The sequence below is a fragment of the Natrix helvetica genome (assembly GCF_964273705.1).
Source record: "Natrix helvetica genome assembly, chromosome: 7".
Taxonomy (NCBI): Eukaryota; Metazoa; Chordata; class Lepidosauria; order Squamata; family Natricidae; genus Natrix; species Natrix helvetica.
The window spans coordinates 45,529,900-45,552,733 of record NC_138558.1 but is presented as its reverse complement, the minus strand read 5'-3'; the positions used below and the strand labels follow the sequence as shown (position 1 = coordinate 45,552,733).

At 40.4% G+C, this 22,834-nt stretch overlaps 1 protein-coding gene across 1 annotated transcript; it reads left to right on the top strand.

The window, feature by feature from the left end:
- Window positions 1-21,850, top strand: LOC309395448 (storkhead-box protein 1-like). The gene is made up of 2 exons (XM_081959710.1): window positions 1-773; window positions 19,625-21,850. The coding sequence occupies exons 1-2, from the start codon at window positions 356-358 to the stop codon at window positions 19,654-19,656; spliced, it is 450 nt and encodes a 149-aa protein (XP_081815836.1). The 5' UTR covers window positions 1-355; the 3' UTR covers window positions 19,657-21,850.
- Window positions 21,851-22,834: the final 984 nt, after the last annotated feature.

The following is a 22,834-nucleotide window of genomic DNA, read 5'->3' as shown; positions in this document are numbered from 1 at the left end:
GTCACTTTAAAAGGCACCCGCGGAAGGCAAGTAGCGCGGCGGGCCGGCCAGGCATGCTCCGAGGGCCGCCGAGGAGGAGGAAGAGGAGAGGTGGAGGCGGAGTCGCAGAGAGCCCACTGGCCCGGAGGCGGGTGGGCGCCACACGTGTAGCTGGGAGAAGGCGGGCCGGGCGGGGAGGCGCTGTACCTGCGGCCGGCCGGGCGGGAGCGGTTCTGGCGGAGCTGGAAGTCGCGCTCGACCAGCAGGGCGGCTGCGGCGGGCTCTGTCCCGCGCTCATGGCCGGCCCAAGTTGGCGGCGGTGCTCGCCGTTGCTGAGGCGCTGAGCGGCTCTCCTTCAATCTCCTCCGGCGCCGACATGCCGCGCAGGCTGGATAAATTTTTGCAAATCGCCCCGCATTCCTTGGCTATAGTGCTGAGCCCCTGCGGCGGGGATGAAGCCGCGCCGCCCGAACAAGCAACCCGAACGCAGCGAGAAGGCGACGCCGGCGGGGATGCGGGACGGGGAAGCCGGGCGGAAGGCGAGCCCGCGGCGGACAGCGAGTTGGGGCGGCACCACATCGGCTACGAGATCTTCGCCGACTTCAAGCAGGGCAACATGCAGCACTTCTGGAACCAGAAGGTGACGGCGGCCGTGGCCGAGACCTTCTTCTTAGGCTGGATCGACGAGCAGGTGCTGCTGATCCAGGGCAAGGAGGAGCACCTGGAGGCGCTGCGCGAGGGTTGGATGCGCAGGGCTCTCAAGCCCCCCGCCGGCTTCCAGATCAAATGCCTGGGTAAGAGCGCGCCGAGTCGGAGGCGGCGTCGGGACAAGCCGGGGCAGGACGGGGGGAGCAGCAGCTGCGTCCCCGTGGAGAGGCGCCGCGCGCTTCCCTGCGCCGGGGGCGCTAACGTTTCCAGCTGCCGTTGGAGGCAACAGCCGCGCTCCTTCCTGACCTGCGGGAGGAAGGCGCTCCGGCTGGCTCGGCCTGGTTTCCTCCTCCTCGTAACGCTTCTCACCTTTGCGCCGGCTGCCCTGAGCTTCCGTGGCTCTCTGTGGACGGGGGAGGCTTTTGGCGGATGCGGTACTGTACGCGCACACTTCGTGGTCTGAAGGGAACAGGGGCCGTTGCAACTTTTTAACCTTTTAGCCATCACACTTAGTCCGAACTCTCTCCCACTTTTGTCCGCCCCCCCCCTTCCACCTTCCACCTTCCACCTTCAGCAGGAACTATAACTTAAGCGGGGTTTCGACAGGTCTTGTAGCTCTTCGCCTGTCAAGCTTGTCTTTAGCTAACGCTTTAATTCAGAGGTCTTCAAACTTGGCAACTTTAAGACTTGCTGGCTTCAACTCACAGAATTCTCCAACAGCAGCTGGTTGGAGAATTCTGTGAGCTAAGTCCCAAGTCTTAAAGTTGCCAAGTTTAGGGGGCCTGCTTTAATTGAATGCTTGGCAAATTACACACACACACACACACACACACACACACACACACACACACACACACACTTTTGTGGCCAGTTTCCAACTCCTTTCAACCCCCTGCATCAGTAGTATCTAAGGTGAAAGCTGACTTTTTGCATAAGGACAATCTGGGATGGTGAAATTGCATCCTGGGCTTTTGTTTGCAAAGGTAGATAGGAGCGTGGCACCTGAGTGCCATCCGGATTTGGACATTTCATTTGTTTTATCTTGTAATGAGATAACGCTGACTTCTTTGCAAAACCCTATTGATAAAAGGTTTAATTTGTATATCAGGTTTCATAAGTATTTTTTCTCAGGTTGTTCCAGAAAACGTTACATTTTTTTTTGCTGCTAGTAAAAAAAAGCATTTTATGTTGCTCAATGTTTTTTAAGCATGGTGTGCGCGTGATGGTATAATTTCAGGAGCCGTAGGCAAGATTGAGAAGGTGGGAAAACATCTTGGAAGGAGGCATTAGCAAACTGGATTATTGCCAAGAAAAGCACATGAAATGTGTCCATGTAATTCCGGAGTTCAGCTCAGATAATAGACTTTTCTTTTTTGTCTAGCTTGCTAGCTTGGTTCTGTGAGTGAAACAGAATAAATGGCTGAGAATTCTGATTAAAAAAATTAGCAGTCACTGGGCATTTTTGCATTGAATAGGTTTGAGGTTACAGTCTGGTATAAATTATCTTGACTACCAGAAGTGCTGACTTCTGAATACATTTTTTTAGGATTGTATTGTGAATAGAACAATGACCATAATTCTCTCCCCCCACACAGTACTCTTTTAAAAGTAATTTGGCATGAAGATGACTGAACAGATTTAGTTTCGGCTGCTTACAACTTCTACTGTTATGCCTAACAGCATATTGGTATTTGAATTTCCCTAATTAACCAAAGTAGGGATATTGAATTAATAATAAAGGTCTTGATTCACCTCTTTGGGATGTCGAGTCCAAGTTAATATACTTTTTGTTATTTACTGATCAGTTGGAGACACTACAGCTAATCCTCACTTAAGAACCCTAATTGAATCTGACAACTCTGCCTCTAAGCAAAGTGGTATCTAAGTAGGAAATAACTTGATAGCAGCTGTGCTTTCTGTCTGGAAAGAAACAAGACTAATCAGTTTCACACTTTTGGTTTTTGTTTGCCTCCTAACCACTTCATCTCTTTTGGAATACTTGAGATCCTTTTTGTTATCTTGTACACATTGAAAGTATTGCGATCATACCACCAGTCCAAGGTTTGGAAGCTGCCAGGGTCCTAAACAAACATTTAAGTCTCTTGAAATCTCTTTCTCTCCAATCTCTTTGCTCTGCAAAGTGGGAGGGGGAGAGAAAGAAAAAAACCAAATGATTTCCATAGGCTATCTCTCCTTTGCCTGATCTTTTTTCACTACCACTATTCCATTGCTTTCAGTGTGCTGAAGAGCAAACAACTTAGTCTCTTGCAATCTCTTCCTCTCCAGTCCCTCTGCTTTGTGGGAAGGGAAAAAGAAAAGAACCATAGAGAACAAGATGAACTGACTGTAATAATGATCATTTGACTGAGGAAAGCAGTGAAGATTGTAAATGGGCTGTAAAATTATTTTTTTCAGCCCCCCATAACATTGAATGGTTGGTAAGGCCTTTTAATGGAGACTACCTGGAGAGTTTTCTTGGCAAAATTTCAAAAGTAGCTTACTCTTGCCTTTTCCTAGGGCTGGGGAAGAGTCATTGGGCTAGTCATTGGGCCTTCCAGTAGTCTGTTACAAGTTTGTCATTTTTTATTACTATAAGGGCTCTATTTGATGACCAAAATTGTATGGGGTATATCTAGTTTGTGCTCTTATCTCATTCTAATTAAAATTTTTGGCACTTGTGCCTGTAGAAGCTCTGTAGAAGTGTTGTATGCGTTGGGTAAATATATTGTATATATTAAACCTTTATATTGCTGTAAGACATTTATGCTTTCATTTAAAAGAATTGTAAAGATACATGTGCACACACATATGGCAATAAGAAATAGCTGGACATAATTTTAATGCTAGGAAGTTTGTGAAATTTAAATTTAAAGACATTTCGGTAGAGAACTCAAAGATTTTGACTAAATATGTTAGTCAGTGCTCAGCAGTTGTTACTTTTAGCCAACAGTTTCTTTTTGACTTCTGTCTCCACAAAGGCATACATTATAAGTAGGAAACTTTATAGTAAGTGTCGTTAGCCGTTCTCTAACCTTCATCACTAAATATAGGAACATGACTTATCCTATCTTCCTTTATGGGCTGAGGTAAGCACAGAAAAACACAAGGTGGTGGTGATGATGATAATATCCCTCCACATCTTCCGATCTTCCACTATTTGAGTTTTTCTATACTTTGGCTGGTGTCTGTTTTGATGGTAAACACAAGGTATGCCTCCTGTAGGTTATTTTTTTCTGGCTGTTGGATTTACATATCTGATTGACCCTCTGCCACCTGCATTTATACAACAATGATTGTTCACAAAATGACCTTTCTAATATGGAAGTCAGACAATAAGAAATCTGTACAGAGATCTAACATGCACAGACAGAACAAATTCCTTGGTATCAAGTCATGTAACATAGAATTGTCTTCTCTGAATGGTTGAGGCTCCTTGGAAGCTCAGCTCCATCATATAAATTGAATTTGAGCCTTTTAATGGGTTACATAGGAAACATATCCCATGTCTGAGATATTCTGCTTCTCTTTAGTCTTGTCACAAATCCATCTCGTAGTTGTTCTTAATTAGTAAAGCATCCTATTTCCTTCAGTACTTGGCATATTTATTTTAGACTTGCAAGAAGAGTCATGTTAAATATCTGATATAAAATACTAACAGAGGAATGGTTCTATTTCTTCAATTTATTTTTGGAAGGTGCTGTCTTTTATTACTGTGGTTTTCCTAGTTGATTTTTTTGTGTGCTTTGAAATACATTTTGCTTGAAAGTCTCTTTAAGTTTATTTTGTCATGAAAACAAAATACAAAATTTGCAAATTACATATTTCAAAATACTATTTGTGATATAGATGGAGGTAAAAAAAAATCCATGTCTCTTTAAGATTTTGTAGAAATTGAACAGAAGATTCCATTACCGGCCAAGCCAGGTGGGACTGCTGGAAGTTGGTTGACAGACACATATTCTCTTGCATAGTAAACATGTATTGGGCCAAAATGATATTTTTTAAAAAATGGATGGAAGAATAAGGATTAACTGTTAGAAAGATAATTACTGAGAAATATTTTGCCAAGTTACCTCAAACTTAACTATTTAATTTTTAAAGAATTGTACATTATCTGTAAAGTATCTTCACAATGATTTGGTTCAAACTGAATATTGACCCATGAGTTGAGTTAAATAAGTGAGCTCCAAACCATGCATTTCCTCCTTGGACCCTCCCTTTTCTCCCTTGCAGAAAACAGTTTGCTATTACATTTAACTTCAAAAGAAGAATTGCAACTCATAATCAGATTTACATTTTAGACTTGAGGGCAAGTAGAAACCATAGCATGCCAGTTTAGCTGAATTAGTAAAATTACAGAACAAAGAGCGTAATGACAGAATATGGCAAAGTGTGCCCATGTTTGAAGCTTGGATTACTGAATTATGATCAGGTATTGCATCAGAACCCAAGACAATGCAAGACATAAGGCATTTGCAGCATCTTGTACTGAAAATCCATATTACTTTAAGATATAATACGTTTAAGTTATATAGTAGTAGCTTATATAAAATAAACAATTGGCAATCAGAGAAGCAACACAGTACATAGAAGTAGAATAATCAAGTTGCAGTATTAGAAGCTTAAGCAAAAGATGTTTTGCACTGTAATTAGTGAGTCAATCATGTTTCTCTGAGTGAAAGATTTAAGTACAGTCCCCAAAGGGGAAATCTTTCTGCAGTTGAGAATGATCTTTGCTTCTAATCTTGGAATCATCATGCTTTTTGAAATTTGTAGCAGAGAAGTAAGAATGTGTGTGCATGTGTTTATACATAAAGGTAAAGGTTCCCCTCGCACATATGTGCTAGTCATTCCTGACTCTAGGGGGTGGTGCTCATTTCCATTTCAAAGCCGAAGAGCCAGCGCTGGCCAAAGTCATCTCCATGGTCATAAATTGTCAGTAAGCTGAGACTGGTCAATAATTCTAAATAGCAAGATTTTTTGAGCAAAACATGGGGTTTCTATAAAGAACCAACAACACTTGATAAGGTATTATTAGGGACAGATGAAAAACTGATAAGAAAATTATATAACTACCTACTAAGCTTTAAAATGGAAGGTGAATAAATAAAAGAAACAATGATAGTATAGGCAAAAAACTTTGGCTATACTATAGAAATAGATAATTGGCAAAAACTTTGGGATAGAAATTATAAACTGACAATGGCTACTGCATATAAGGAAAATCTTTATAAAATGTTTTATAGGTAGCATTTGCCACCGGCAAGACTAGCAAAAATGTTTAACAACATGTCCACCAAATGTTGGAAATGTAATCAGACTCCAGTACTACTTATCATATGTGATGGACATGTATAAAAGCAAGAAAATATTGGATGAAAATACACGCATGGCTGGAAAAGATGATTAAGCAGCATATAGATTTAAAGGCAGAAATATTTTTGTTAGGTGTAAGACCAGAAAGCTATGATAAAGGAACTATAAATGCCACATGTACAGAAGCGAGAATTGTATTTGCACAATATTGGAAAAATGAGAACACCCCCACCAGATGAAAACATAAATCGGAAAATATTGGACTGTAAAGGAGATACAGAGTACTATTCAACATGAAATACATTTTATCAATGGTTAGAGGTAAGAGGTAGAAATTAGATGAAGAAAGATTATTGTTATATGTAAGTAAAATATGAATGTTGTTTATAATTATAAGCATGCTAGTACAATTAATATGATCGTAAATAAACTAATATAAGTATAAATATGGTAATTATTAGGTGTATTATCATTATTACTATCAGTATATCTGTTATTTTTTCCTTTTTTTGTAAAATGAAATGCCCGGACAATATGCTGTCTTCAAATATTTATATATAAATAAAAAACTTGACTTAAAAAAAAAGAATGTTGAGAGTGGCATGCAAAAAGAAGCAGTGACAGGAAAATAAAGAAAAGGCGTTTGATGGCCATATTCTAACCCAGGATTGATGTTTTGATGTATCTCAAATGTACCACATGCAGTTGGCCTGGTTGGAGCACTTAACCAGGAACATATCATGGGATGACATAAGAAATAATTAGTTGATTTATTCTCCTTTATTGAAAAAACTTAACTCCCCACAGAAGCTTTTAGTGGCTCACTGAATCAAGTGCCCAATTGTAAACATTTCTATAATGCTTAGCACTTGAGGCAAAGAAATAGACTTACTGGAAAATATCAATATTAAAGCCTAGGATGGTATGAACGGCTGGAAAATTCCATGGTAAATGACCGCTAAAGTTCAGAAGCCAGTTTCTTCAATTAGAAGATTATTTTCTTTCCCAAACAATCCATTTTCAAGAGATGTCTGTTCAATAATTGAACTCAATAGCTCTCAAAATAGTTCAGCAGAGCAAGCTTGGCTGGAATATTGTCCATTGTTCATAAGCCACCAAGCATGAGAGGAGAGGAGCTATTAAACACCTCCCTGAGCTGAAGCTGAGTGTGCACATTTTTCAGTTCCTGCACTCTCCTGTTCTTCAAATTAAATTAACTTTCCACTAATCTTCTCTCTTGTGAATGGTCTTCGTGATACCTTTCTAGTCATAAGTTGGTCATTGTAGAAATGTCCATTAGATATAACACATTAAAAACGATCACAAAATGGTTACTGTCATGTTTTAATAGTTTCTTGAACCATGGAAACTTACTGTCACTGAGAGAGTAATAATAGATACTATTTCATAGTAATACTAGATCTTGATAAGGTTATCTTTTGCATCTATCTTAGCATTGCTGATTATTCTACCAGTTATTTTTATACTATACTTTTATACTTGGAAGTCTATAGGATGTTTAATATCTCAAACATCAATTTCTTAAGGGGTCTGTTTTATGGTATAAATCTTAATTATTCTCAAATCTTGTGCTGAAATATTTTTTGGTCTGAAAAAAATGTAACTTGAGTAATTGGGACTCAGGTAACATACAAGTTTAAAATTATGATTTGTTGCATTTAGCCAGAGATTAAGACTAGATTTGGCATTTTTATCCACTTGTCGAGTCTTTCTTAAGGATCTGGAATAGGTGGATGTTGATGTTGGATGGTGTTAAAGTACAGGTAGCCCTCAACTTATGACCCCAATTGAGCCCAAAATTTCTGTTGTTCAGTGAGTTTCACCCCATTTTACGATCTTTTTTCCATAGCTGCTAAGTGAATCACTGTGGCTGATAAGTTAATATCCTGGTTGTTAAGTGAATCTGGCTTCTCCATTGCTTGTCAGAAGGTTGCAAAAGGTGATCGCATGACCTTGGGACACAGCAACAGTCATAACTATAGATAGATAGAAATTAGCCAGGCATCTGAAGTTTGAACAGATAACCATGCTGCAATGGTTGTAAGTGTGAAAAGCAGTACTAAGTCACTTTTTTCAGTGCCATTGTAACTTTGAATGGTCCCTAAATAAACTCTTGCAAGTCAAGGACTACCTGCATTGCTGTTCCAAGTAAAACTGCCTTTTGCAATTGATTGATTGCAATGGTATTCAATGGTGTTCCAGTTTTTATTATATACACAACATATGAGGTGACAGATGCCAGTTCTTTAGCTGGTGTTGGTTTTCATATGCATCACGTTCTAACGAATCAACATAGTAATGTATATGTATAGATCCAAACAGTGTGACAATTTTAATTGTCAGATGGGAATTTTGTCAATGTCCAGGTTTTTTTTAAGTACTGTCCAAGATTTTTTGGTATGGTACCTAGTGCCAATAACCACTGGGACCACAATAGTTTGTGCCATAATCTTTCAACTTCAATTTTCACATCTTGAAACTTTGTTATCTTCTCCAATTCTTTGTCTTCTACTTAACTATTCCTTCATATTGCCACCTCAATTGTCTACACCTTCTTTTTAATCACAGTTAAATCTGATGTATGATGAGCCAAGACTTTATATACTTGCATTCAGAAATCCCACAATATTTAACCTGCTCAGTCTTGACTATTTTTTCAATTATATGTTCCCACTAATTTTTCAATATTTGCACATGATTATTTTACAGATTTTTCAATGAATTGTTTTGGCAACTGTGTTAGTTGTTCTTTATATTCAGTTCGGCAGCTCCTTTCTTGAGTCTAATGTATTGTCTACTGCAGGGGTGTCCAAACTTGGCAACTTTAAGACTTGTGGACTTCAACTCCCAGAAATCCCCAGGGGAATTCTGGGAGTTGAAGTCCACAAGTCTTAAAGTTGCCAAGTTTGGACACCCCTGATCTACTGCATCTTCCACTCGTTTGCACAATCTGCTCTTTGAATCATTTGATGATTTCTCAAGTCTGGCCTTGATTGCATTGGTTTGAACAGTTTGGTCTTAAGGAGCCAAAATCAAGCCTTCAGTTTCTTTTTTTAATGTTCCAGTTGTAAGCCTTTGCCAGATTAACTTTACCACTTTCCCCTCAATCTTTTATTATGTGATACTTATACTTTATGTGATATTTTTTCTTGCCAGCATTCTGTCCATGTTTTTATTACGTCGTTTCGATATTCATGTTTCATTTCCTGTTCATTCAGTAAATCCCGATTTTTAACTTACATCAGTGCTTGTGCTTGGCGGTCTTTTATGTCACCAGCCAATCTATGCTTTCTGTCTTTGACAATTCCTTTGACTTGAAGTAGATCTTTTCTTCCATTTTTGTGGAGCAGGTATAACCTATCTATATCACTCCAGGAATGTAATTCATAGTGAATAGTCATGAGTTTTTTGGGTTTGTGGTCTAAACTCAGCAGTTCAGCTTCTGTCCAGTTAATAATAGATCATATCATAGGTATGGCTCAGATATTGCTTATTTTGATGGAGTTTCCACTGTTCAATTTAGTCTTTAGCAATTTTAATACTCTTTGGATGTATTCTTTACTAATCACATTTTTAATTTGTCCATGCTTGATGTTATCTAGCTATTCATACCCATATATTTGTAGGCTTCATCCTAATAGCTCCTGCTGGTTTGGCCATTTGCCATTTCAATTCCTTTACTTTTTGTGATTTTTATTCCTATTTATTGCTACTCTAGCATATTTCTCAAATCCAAATTTCATTGCCTTATCTGTGCTAAAAACTGTTACAATGATTGTCAATGACTAGATTTTGATTTCTAATTTTCCATAAAGCTTCAGATCATCCATATAGAGCAAATATAAGATTTTATTATCAATCTTTGCTATTTGATAGCAAATATTTGTTTTCTTCAAAATCATTGAAAGTGGGATTGGTAGCAATGACAAATAATGATAAAAATGAGTCATCCTGCAGTATGCCTCTCTTGATTCTCCCAAGACCGTATTATTCTTTTCCAACTATCAATTTCATCTTCCACTGCTTCATTACTTTTTCTATAAAGGTTGTAGTGTTTTTATTGACACCAGAAACACTTGCTGATCCAACTGTACATTAATGAATCAAATGACTTTTATAATCAATTCGGATCATATGTAAATACAGCAAGCCGCCCCCTCGGCAGGACGCCCCTACAAGGCACTCTGTGCCCCCCCACGAGTCAGGGGGAGCCCATCAGGACGGCAAGCGGCGGACAACATGTCCGTCGTCCACAGAAACCGGAAGCGGAATCCTTTTTTTTAAATTGAGTAATTTTTAAAAAAAGTTTTATTGGTTTTTACAAATATTTTTGGGAAAAGGGTACATAAGTGTGGAGAAAAATTTAGTCAACTATAGTTTCCTGATGGTGTCAGGTAAGTTTTGCATCTGAAGATGAGGAATCATCTAAACCAGACCCTCCTGCTTTTTCTGGTTGTTTTTCTCCTTCGCTATTTAAGTCACTTCTTCACAAGGCCAGGGCTACAGCTGATTTGGAGTTACCTGCCCAGGTTCCTCTTACCCAAAGTCCTATAGCTCAGCCCCAGCCGGCCAAGAAAGGTATCCTATTCTCTCAGCCCCAACCAGACAAGGAGGAAATACCTGCCCCACAGCTATTTTCCGAAGTAGTTAAAAATCAGCGGGCCCATCCAGGGGCATTCTCCAACCCAGGGGTACTGACCGCCAATTCTATAACATGGATCAAGCATTAACTAGCATCCTTCAGGTTCCAACTGTTGATGCACCAGTGGCGGCCCTGGCTACATCTTCCGCCCTAGTGGCGGGGGATATTGCTGACAACCTCAAACCTGAGGACAGGAAGGCGGAGCTCACCCTCTGCAAAAACTTCCAGGCAGCTGCATGGGCAATTAAAGCTGCCTTGGCTGCCTCGTTGTTCAATAGAACATCCTTGTTGTGGCTCCAACAGGTTCAAGAACGAATCTCCCCCCAGGACGCACGCCTCCAGCAGGACTTTAATAAACTGCTGGCTGCCATCCACTTCTCAGCGGATGCCAACCTCACAGTGGTGAAGTTCACTTCCCAGGCCCTATCATTGTCAGTTGCCACCAGATGTCTGGTCTGGTTGTGCAACTGGCAGGTGGACGCTAAATCCAAGTGGAGGTTAGTGGCTGCACCTTATTCTGAGAGATCCTTATTTGGAGAATCTCTCGATCCAATATTGGTCAAGAACAAAGATAAAAAGAAAGTCCTCCCCACATCTGCCACCAAGAGAGTGCAGAACAACAGCCGGCACCTTATTATCGCAGACCGGCCTACAGACCTACAGACCACGAGACACCATCTCATAGGTACTATCAGCCTTGCCCGGATAGACAGACAGATAGGGGGTTTAACAGGGACAGACAGATGTTTCAGCCTCAGTACTAGAACTACTATCAGTTCCAGGGCAGGAGGCCCTTTCGAGTGGGAGGCGGCCATTCTTTCCATAGAGGGAAGTGATTCCTCAGGGAATCATCCCATTGGCGATCACCTCGCCATCTTTGCAGAAGCTTAGGATACAGTCACCATGGATGCATGGGTACTTAGCCCAGTATGTGAGGGGCTCAGGCTCAAGTTCTTCTCCTCCCCCCCCCAATTGCTTTAGGGTCTCTCCATGGCCAAGGTCAAGGAAAAGCGTACATGTATGAGAAAGGCCATCACTCATCTCCTTGACATTCAGGCAATATAACTGGTCCCAGAAACGGAAAAGGGTAAAACCCCAACCTCTTTGTGGTCCCTAAAGCATCAGGGGGTTGGAGGGCTATACTAGACCTGAAATCTCTCAACTGCCACCTGGTGTATCGCAGAATCAAAATGTCATCATTGAAATTGATTTTAGCAGGCATCAAAGAGTGTGACTGGCCTCCATTGACTTAAGCGAGGCATACCTGCATATTTTGATCTTCGCAAATCATAGGAAAATTTCTTAGATTTTCGTATACATTACCAATACAGAGCACTCCCATTTGGTTTAGCATCGGTGCCCCGGACCTTCACAAAGGTGTTGGCAGTGGTGGCGGTCCACCTGCGAGCAGTCCCAGTAAGAATCCAGTGCTATCTCGATGACGTCCTCGTCCAAGCATGAACGGTGGCCCGGGTACGACACGACCTGCAGCTGACAATACAGTCATTGCAAACTCTGGGATTCTCGGTAAACTTTCAAAAAAGCCACCTACAACTCTTCACGAGACTTCAGCACCTGGGGGTGGTCATTGACACGGTCCAGGGACGAGTCTTCTTATCACCGGACCACCGGGACAGCCTTGTCCAACTAATACATCAGGTATGTCGTGCTCGGTCGGTGTCCATATTCATGATTTCCTGCATAGGCATCGTGCCTTGGGCCCACCTTTACTCCAGAACATTGCAATGGGCCCTGATTCCATTCCAGCGACGGCACCAGCACATCGGCAGCATTGGTGCGCATTTCTCCGCAGGTTCTTCTGTCTCTTTGATGGTGGCTGTCTCCAGCCCTAAGTCTGGGATCCGAGATTTAGGAGCCGCCCCGACTAACACTAATCACAGATGCCAGCCTTTATGGTTGGGGAGCGGTGCTAGAGAACCAGCTAGCATAGGGATGGTGGATGAAGGCCGACCTCCTTCACAACCTAAATTAGTTAGAGCTCAAGGTGGCTCACCTAGCACTACTCCACTTCAAGACCCGGCTCAAGGGCCAACACATGCTCCTGCTCACGGACATCATGGCAGAAAAAGCCCATGTAAACCAGCAAGAGGGCACTCATTCAAAGTCCCTATGGGTCAAGGCCTGAGACTAGGCACGTGGGCGGAGAGACACCTGGGATCGATTGTGGCACAGCACATCTTGGGAACAGTGAACCTGCAGGCCGACTGGCTAAGCAGGGCCACTGTGGACTATGGGGAGTGGCAGTTGCAACCCGAGTTGTTCCAGTAGATTTGCCATCACTTTGGGACGCCAGTGGTTGATCTTTTTGCCATGCCAGCGAATGCCCAGATGCCGCGATTTGTCTCCCGATTCCCATCACAGGGAGCAGAGGACGTAGACACACTTTGTTGTCATTGGCCAGCAGGCCTTCTCTACGCCTCCCCTCCCCTCCCTCTCCTCCCAGGGGTGATCAGGAAACTAGAGACCGAGTGGGCAGAGATAGTGCTAGTAGCTCCACACTGGCCCAGGAGGGCATGGTTTGCGGACCTCGTCCACCTGTCAGTGTTCCCCCCGTGGAGGATTCCTTGGGATCAGATCGTCTTGTGCCAGGGGATCTTGCTCCACCCAGAGCCCCAATGGCTCCAGCTGACTGCCTGGCACTTGAAAGACGGATCCTGAGGGCGGCCAACATCTCAGACAGGGTAATTGAGACCATGGAAGCATCCAGGAGACCCTCAACAATGTGCATCTACAATGTGACCTGGTGGGGGGCAAAAGTCATCAACTTGTACGGGCATCCACACCTCAGGTCCTGGAGTTCTCCAGGACGGCTTGAAACAAGGCTCAGCACACAACACACTAAGGCATCAGGTGGCCGCCATTTCCACGGTCATGGGGGATGGTCATTACCCTACTTTAGCCAGCCGATCATCTGGCATTTTCTTAAAGGGGCCTCCAACCTGCGACCCCCGGTGGTCCACAGGTTTCCCTTATGGGATCTCCCCACGGTTCTCCAGGCCCTAGTGGGTGAACCGTTTGAGACAATTAGGACTATCTCTCTCCAGTTCCTAACCCTTAAGGTGGTCTTCCTAGTGGTGGTCACCTCCGCCAGGTGCATTTCGGAACTTGGAGCTCTGTCATCTCGTGCTGACCTAAGCACCTTTCACGAAGACAGAGTGGTGCTTCAATTAGACCCAACCTTTCTCCCAAAGGTCAAATCTCTCTTACACAGATCACAGGAGGTGTTCCTCCTGGACTTCTGTCCCGGGCCATCAGGGGAGAGAGAGCATCAATGGCATAGATTGGATGTTTGTAGGGCCCTAAGAAACTACCTAAAGAGGCCAGCCCTGTTCCGTAGGTCACAGGCTCTCTTCGTTTCCTTTCAACCTTCCTCCAGGGGTGCTAGAGTGTCCCCTGCCACGATTGGCGCAATGAGGTGCAACATCTACCAGTCCCAGAAGGAAATACTGCACATTCCATGAGAAGTACAGCTACCTCTGCAGCGTGGAGCACTAGTGCACCCATAGAGGACATCTGCAGAGTGACGGCCTGGTTCTCGCTGTCTCCTTTTATTCGACACTATCGGCTGCACGCTTTTGCATCCACGGATGCATCTTTTGGCTGCAGAGTGCTTCAACAAGTCGTACACTCACCTAGACGGACAGAACAGTCTTAGTGGCCCACCCTTAGGACGTTAACTCTGGTACGTCCCACTCCTGAGCTGTCCTGCTGTATCCATGGAGAATATACATTGTCTTACCTGAACGTTGTTTCTCATGGAACATTAGGACGGCTCAGGTTCTCCCCGCCCCCCAGTAGTTGCAGCTGGCTGTTAGCTAGTGGGAGAGGGGAGACGGCTCCCTTGTTTGTCTTCCCTTATTTGTTTCAGATCCTGGAAGTTACCACCTTGTTAAACCGGGCCAAGGAAGAATAGAGTCATAGAGGCGTGGCTTCTGAATTATTGACTCAGTCTCTTGACCATTCAGGCTATGAGAATACCCACTCTTGAGCTGTCCTGCTGTTCCATGAGAATCAATGTTCAGGTAAGACAACGTATGTTTTACTTAAATTTAATGATTTGTACTTCATAGTGTTCAGCTATTTATATTATTTGTTGACAGAACAGATTACAAACCACCCACTATTTTTCTACCATGGTTTGCAGATCTTTTCTGTGTCAAGCAATTTTTTTTAGTACATTGATTTACAACTCTATATTCATTGGATAACACCTTCTAGTGTTTGCTACAAATCATACAGGTTTCCAGCCAGCAAGATGATATCATCTGCATACGAAAGTGCATGTACCTTCCTGTCCCCAATCAACACACCCCTGATGTCAGCACAGGCATCCTTTTATTTATGGATAAATATATGAACTATGGAAATATACAATGTTACCTAAGTCCTGCTCAGTGTTGAGTCTGTCATTAAGTTTTCCATTTATTATCATACACTTTCTTCTTGCATTTAGCAACCAATCGTCAACTACCAATTTGACCCAATGGGGGAATTCTACTCTGAAGGTAGTTGCTAAATGGAAAGCAGACTCTGCCTCTCTCCCCTCGCTCTCTGCTCCCCACTCACCCATCTTTTTTTTTACATTTTTATGTTTACATTTTTGTCAATGTATTTTCTTTGTTTTCTTTGTCCTTTTTTGTTTTCTTTTTCCATTATTTTGTTTTGTTTAAACTAACTTTTTATTTCTTTGTTTTTGTTTTTGGTTGCGAGCCACCTGGAGTAGCAACATTGGCAGCTGCCCAAGATAGGCAGCAAATAAATATAATAATAATAATAATAATAATAATAATAATAATAATAATAATAATAATAATAATAATAATAATAATTGTTGACCACATACTCAGCTGCTGTAAAAAAATCGCGCAGACTGACTATAAAATGCGGCACAATTCAGTGGCACAAATGATCCACTGGAATTTGTGCAAAAATTATAACATTAAAACAGCAACAAACTGGTGGGAACATAAGCCTGAAAAAGTCGTCGAGAGTCAGATGGTCAAGATCTTGTGGGATTTTCGCATACAAATAGATAAAATACTGGCGCATAATACACCAGACATCACACTGGTTGAGAAAAATAAGGTTACAATCATAGACATCGCAATACCAGGTGATAGCAGGGTCGCCGAGAAGGAATATGAAAAAATCACGAAATACCAGGACTTAAAAATCGAAATCCAACGATTATGGCACAAACCAGCAGTGGTAATTCCAGTGGTAATCGGCACACTGGGTGCTATTCCAAAAGCACTGGAATTACATTTAAAACAGTTAAAAATTGACAAAATCACCATCAGTCAAATGCAAAAGGCTGCACTGCTTGGATCTGCACACATATTACGAAAATACGTTACAACGTCCTAGGCCCCTGGATGGGGCCCGACTAGTAATTAATGCCAAATCCGGCGAAACAACTGGCCGCTGTGATACACTTCTGTTGATGCAATAATAATAACAACAACAACAACAACAACAACAACAACAACATATTCATACAAAATATTGCATAATTCAAAAGTATTCATTTCATTGTATGCTTCCCTTAAATCTTTATAGTTATCTTTTTCTTTTCTGTAAACATTACGCAATAGGTTTCTGTCATCATCTCCTGGTATGGTCCCCGATCCGGAAATTCTTATCATCCTTGAATCTTTCACTGATTCTCTTCATTTTTCCTCATAAGTCAGCAGATCAACCATGCTTTTAGGCTCATATTCAATATTTCTCTGTGTGTATAGTACATATAAATATCCTGTATTTAAACCATGTACTTGAAAGAAACAGACATTTTTGAAGATGCTCATGCCCAGTGATCGTTATCATTTATTATGGTGTGTCCTTTATCCCCATTTGCTCACCCCTTAATGTCAAATCTAATTATTATTTTTTAAATGTTGGATTATATTTATTCAGAATGTTGCTATCCCCCCCCCAAAAAAACCCATGTTTTCTGGAATGTGACATTCAACTGTCACTAAGCTAGAGATTTCTACTTTCATGTACCCACAATAACTTAAATGACACCAGTTCATACTTTCTAGTGTATAATTTAATCCATGCACTTTACTAGTCTCTGCCCCTCCAGCAGAAGCACCAGTCCAACACAGTTAATGATCTTCACAATTATTTTCCTCTAAATAGATTACCAGTCTTCAATCTTTTTTCAAATAGCAAGGTTCCCCCCCCCCCCCAAGAATGGCTCACTTATAGAGTCAGATGCTCTTTGCTTTCCATCACTCCAATATTTCTCTTAGACTCCCTTTAATGTGGCCTTTGCCAATAATATTGGAATATGTTTTAGCCTTTCTATTGTACTGGACCAGATTGCAGGTTTTAAAACCCTAATTGTGGAGACAAGAATAATTCCTATAGTAAAATCTAAAATCAAATGGAATGTTCAAAGCACTTCTGTCTGCATTTTCAACCATATTTGAAATTAATCTTGACCAAAATATTTGGAACATGTGTGGTTTGGTTGCCACAGATCATTTGAATCCTACAGTTCTTTGCATAGAATAGAATATTCAATATAATACAATAGTAGAGTTGGAAGGGACCTTGGAGGTCTTCTAGTCCAACCCCCTGCCTAGGCAGGAAATTCAGCACATGACAACAAATGAATTATCTCTATTACGTTCTTCTATTACAAATAGTTCTGGATTTATGACCATAATTTGGTCTATAAATCCAATTTTAAGTCATTGCAGACATAAGTCAAGGCATCTATGTGACTGGACCTTTTTTTTTAACATTTTTCACAGCAGTTGTTAAGTGAATGTCGGTCATTAAGTGAATCCATTCTTCTGAGAATGTTTTGTCAGAAACCATCACAAATCATAGTCATGTGACTGCAGGAAAGTGCAACCAATTGTAAAGATGATCCAGTTTTCAAGAGTCATTTTGCCCAAATACTGAAAGTGAAATTAAGCACAATAAAACAGACCATAAATATGATTTTCAGATTTTATAAATCCATAGTATAAGCTCCTGAATCAGACTTAATAAACTTTCCACCTCCTACTGGTATCCAAAATAGAATGAATATGAATGAATGTAGATAGGTCTCTGCCAGGGACGTGCGGGCAGGGGAGGCAGGGGAGGCAGAGCCTCACCGCTCTCATCATGAAAAGAAATAAAAGGGAAAGGGGAAAAGGCACACATGGTCTGATTCCCTGCCTCCCTGAGTCAACATGAAGGGGACCACGGAGCGTGCTCTGCCGGCTCGTGCTCCGCGGTCCCCTTCATGTTGACTCAGGAAGGCAGGGAATGGGACCACGTGTGCAGGAGGCTGAGGCTGCCTCAGCCTCCTGCACACGTGGTCCCATTCCCTGCCTTCCTGATGACGTCACCAGCCTCACCAGCCATAAACCTCACCGCACGTCACTGGTCTCTGCTTAAATGCAGTTGGTATATTTCAGCCAAAGGTTACAAAGGTTTTAAGTATTTTTATTTTTTTTCTCTAGGACACAAAAATGTTGTCCCTTTCTGCATCAAATATATGTAATCCCCCAATTTTTATACCATATGAAATCCCCTGCTTTTGCAGAGAGGTTTTCATTTTTTAACTTCGTGTGTTTGTCTGCATTTGTGTTTGTGTGTGTGCATGTATTTGTATGCATACATACATATGCTGCAAAGTGAAATGAAGAAAAACAAACTTTCCAACACAGCATTTCTTTAAGTTGCTTTTAATTTTAGGCCTTGAACTGCATAATAATTATGTTAGGTATTTTATTTGTCAGAACTTGTTTTTAAAATTTCTTATTTTGTATAATTGTTCATCAGATTGTAGTTCATGACTGTGAGCTCAGTTTTTATTGATGCAAAATAGATTCACCCCATGAGCATTGTAAGGATCAGAATTTGAACACAATTTTGTAAGAATTTAAACGTGTCATTAGGGAAAGAATTCAGCCACAATTTGATTCCTATCTAAGGTCTTATTCTTGCCACTTTTTATGGCAACTATTGCTATAGTAGCACATGAATACTTTCCTTGTAATCATAAATGTTTGTGAATCATTTATTTTATAAATATCAATTTCAGGAAAAGCAGTAGAGTCAAAAACCATACATAGATATATTATACAAAATGTTGCTAATCCATGCATATTCTTGAATTAAATCGGGTCTTTTCTCTTGAAAAAAACCACAGCAAGTATAAATATCATTTATCTGGTGTTGCTTTTGCCTAAGAAAAGTTGATATTAGATGACTCATGCATAGTCTAAATCTCTTCAGTCTAGTATTAACTAGCCAGAAGACTGGTATCAGATGACAAGATTCCTAGAGTAATACAGTAACTGCTTAAAGCAAATTTATCTTGTACACTGAATAGACCAATTTGGACAACTTAATCCTTAATGTTATTAACATTGCTTTAGTTGAGAAATCCTTGATTTCAGTGCTTTCAACGACTGAGAAATTTGAAAATGAATACAGGACTCTACAATTACTTTAAGAACAGAGTATAAACCCAATCTGTACAGTTAATTGCCTTGCGCATTTATAATTGCATCTCTCTCACAGACTCTACTGGTTATAACTCTGTTCCATGTTGATATTTTACATTTCATGCAAATATATTGGAAGCTTGTTGATAATCAATGTATCTTGTATTTCAGTGAATGTAACATGATAGTTGGGAAATTAATCTGGGAAAAATGGGTTGCATTGTCTTAATGTAAAATCGTGATTTGGTTAAAGATGGGGAAGCAGAGAATTTTACTAAATGGACAGATCTTTCAATGGAAATATGTTAGCAGTAAATTTCTATAGATACTTTTATTGGGAATCATGCATTTTAACATTCTGCATAAATTGCCTAGAATTAAGCAGCATAAAAAGTTACCAATATTGAAAACATTAAGTATAGTTGAACCTGATTTATATTTGAAAGGGGGGCAATCATGAAGTCATTGCTGTACGCTAGGCTGGGAAGTCAAAAAAACAACTTTGGAGATGGCAATAACAATCCATTTCTATTTGTTGCAGAAAACAAATCCTCCTTCGTCAGCAGGAGTTGAGCTGAACTTCAAGATTTTACCTGATAATAGAAAATTATGAGGGCTCCAAAATATTCTCCAGCTAGAGGAATTAAAGTAGCGAATCAGTCTAAGCAAATCCTGAAGTTGTGCTCATTTGACGCCCAGGGGAAGGGCCTTCTCTATGATGGGCCCGACCCTCTGGAATGACCTTCCCCCTGATATTAGAACAACTACAGACCTCCGCTCCTTCCGTAAGAAGCTTAAAACCCACCTGTTCAATTTAGCCGGCCTGGCCTAATCCCAGCTTACCCACCTCAGTCTGCATTTTTAAATTCTATGGGTTGGTTTTAGGGCGAGTTTTAATTTTTACCAATTTGTACAGGGGTTAAGGTTTAATTTGATTTTAATGGTATTTATTTTATGTGTATGGTTTTTTAATGTGGTGCCTGTACACCGCCCCGAGTCCCTTCGGGGAGAGGGGGCGGTCTAGAAATCAAATAAAATTGAAATTGAAATTGACAGCTTACATTAACAGATTCTTACAATTCTGGAAAGTACATTTCTTCTCACATCCCCTCTATCCTTGAGAAATCAGGAAGGATCTCTTATGAGCCTCTTGCCTGCCTATTCTCCAGTTTGGACTATGTTGTCTCAATAAAAAAAGAATGTTTGTAGCTCAAAGTTGAACTGTGCTCTCTGAGTTTGATTGTACAGATGTTTCATTATTTGGCTATAAGGTATAATTTTATCTGTAATACTATATGGAAATGATATTCAGAGACTAAAGGTCTAGAGATGCTGCCTAGGGAACAGTCAGATAACACACAGCATAATGGAGTCAATGTTTTCCAGTGCAGATATTTCATTATCCATCTAGGTAATCTTTTCAATGCTAGAAGGGGCTTCCTATCTGTTTATACATAGCAGCTGCAACTCTGGGCCAAATCTCCCAGGTCATTCCCACATATCGTTGCAGTAAAATTATGTCTGATATAGAGAAAAAGGTGATTGTTTTCTTTATTATAATTCTGTTAATTAGAATCCAAAATAATCTAGCAGTTTGCAGAGTGAGATGAGCAACAATATAAATTCAATAAATAATTGTTAGAATGATATACCAGGTGGATTTGTGTCAGCTCAAGTTATTTCTTCTTAAAATAAGACATACAGGTAACTGTTTACTTTTCACATTGAGGAACTTTTAAAGCTTCAGAGTCAAGTTAATCAGCAATCTAACTCATTTGCCCTTTATCACAATCCAGTAAAGTCCTACACAAATGTAGTATGTGGGTTTTGTTTTGAATATGTAGCTCTGAATTGTATTTGGCAAATGATTAACAAGAAAGAACTTTTTTTTTAAAATGCTTTTGATCTGAAGTACCAGGAACATTCATGCATTCTTTCTCTTCTGGGACTCTTCAAACGTCTCTAAAATGAGCATAATTATGGAAAGGTAATGTGATGAACTGGATGGGAAAGACATTACAAGGGACTTGTTGAAATTTCCCCATGTCTGGAAGCTTTTTTAAAATTATAATTTGAAAAATGAAAACTTGAACAAGATGTCTGAGGTCAAGTTATCAAGAAGTGAAAACTCTTATTTTTTATGAAACAAACTTCAACCTTACAGAAAGCAATTTATTTACATTAGGAAACAATAGCAACTGTACACTAGGAATTAAAAGAAATTGAATTGAGAGTACAAGACCCATCAGGTACTTGGATAGTATCCAGGAAGACTGTGGCACTGATAAAGCTTAGATGTCTAGATATAATAAGAAAGACATTGGCCACATAAAGCTTGTGGAAACACCTATTAATCAATTTGCTTCAAGGTTTATCAAAATAAGAATGGGGAGATGTAGTTATGTTCATATTGCTTTTATTTATTAGCCTGCAAGTATATAGATTGGAAAAAATTACATTCTGTATTTCTTCTGTGCCATATCTGCTGAAAGTTGGAACTGAGTTAACATGTCAGTACTTATCAGTAAATACATGTCAGCACATATATTGTAATTGTAGCCTAGGGTAGACTTCCCCAACTTGTTGTCTTTTACATAAGCTAGAAATCAGTTCCCAACTAGTTGGGATTTATGGTACTTTATTCAAGATGTTTGAGGAACAACTGGTTAGGAGAACACTGATCTACGGTATAAGTATGCAGATACTAAGAACAGATACTGACCTCAAAAAACAAATTTGTATATGTATTTGGGTATGGAAAATTGTGGTCTCTGTGCTTTAAATTGTCATTAAACTAAATGAATAATGAAAAATAATGTTCAACATCTGAACAGCTTCCATGAGAACAATTATAGTAGTTATATATCTTAAACAACTTTTGCCTCATCAAAATTACTTGTGCTACTCAAAAAAAGTATTCTGTTATTGTATTATATCTTCAGGAAATAGTAAAGAATAATGAATAGTAGGAAAAAGGTTACCTGTGTGGTCCTCTTTATTCATGGATACTCTGCTTCTCTCAACAACACATCGCCCAACCTTTTTTCCTCTTCCTCCTAATCTTTTAGTTGGAGTGCAGATAAAGATTGCTCAGAACTTTGGAATAATCCTCACTCATCTCTGATGGTCCAAGGCTGGGAAGAAAATGCCTGCCAGAATGTAGTGGTCAACTTTCTTTAAGTCAGGGGTGTCCAAACTTTTTGCAAGGAGGGCCAGATTTGGTGATGTGAAAATGTGTGGGGCCGATCATTCAGCCTGACATTCTTTGAACCCTTAACATTAAATGCGAATTAACTACCGTATTTTTCGGAGTATAAGATTTTGAAGAGGCAAATTAAGATTTTGAAGAGGCAAATTAAAAAAAAAGTTTTTGCACTCTCCCAAAAATGGCCCATTTTTCACGAAAATGGGCCTTTTTTTAAAGGGCATGAATAGCCTTTAAGAGGCTTCTAGAGTGCTCCTGGGGTTGGGGGGGGGGGCAAAGTTGAGCAAAAAATGGCCCGTTCTTTGCTCATTTAAGTCCTCCACAGCCCCCAGGATCACTCTGAAAACCTCCTAAAGGCTATGCACAGCCATTTTGGTGAAGGGGCAGAGTTTTGGGAGGCAAAAAATGCTGTATTCAGTGTATAAGATGCACCCAGATTTTTAGCCTCTTTTTTGAGGGGAAAAATATGCATCTTTATACTTTGAAAAATACGGTATTTTATGAAAGACTAAACAAATAACTCCAGTGGGGAGAAGAGGCTGCGGG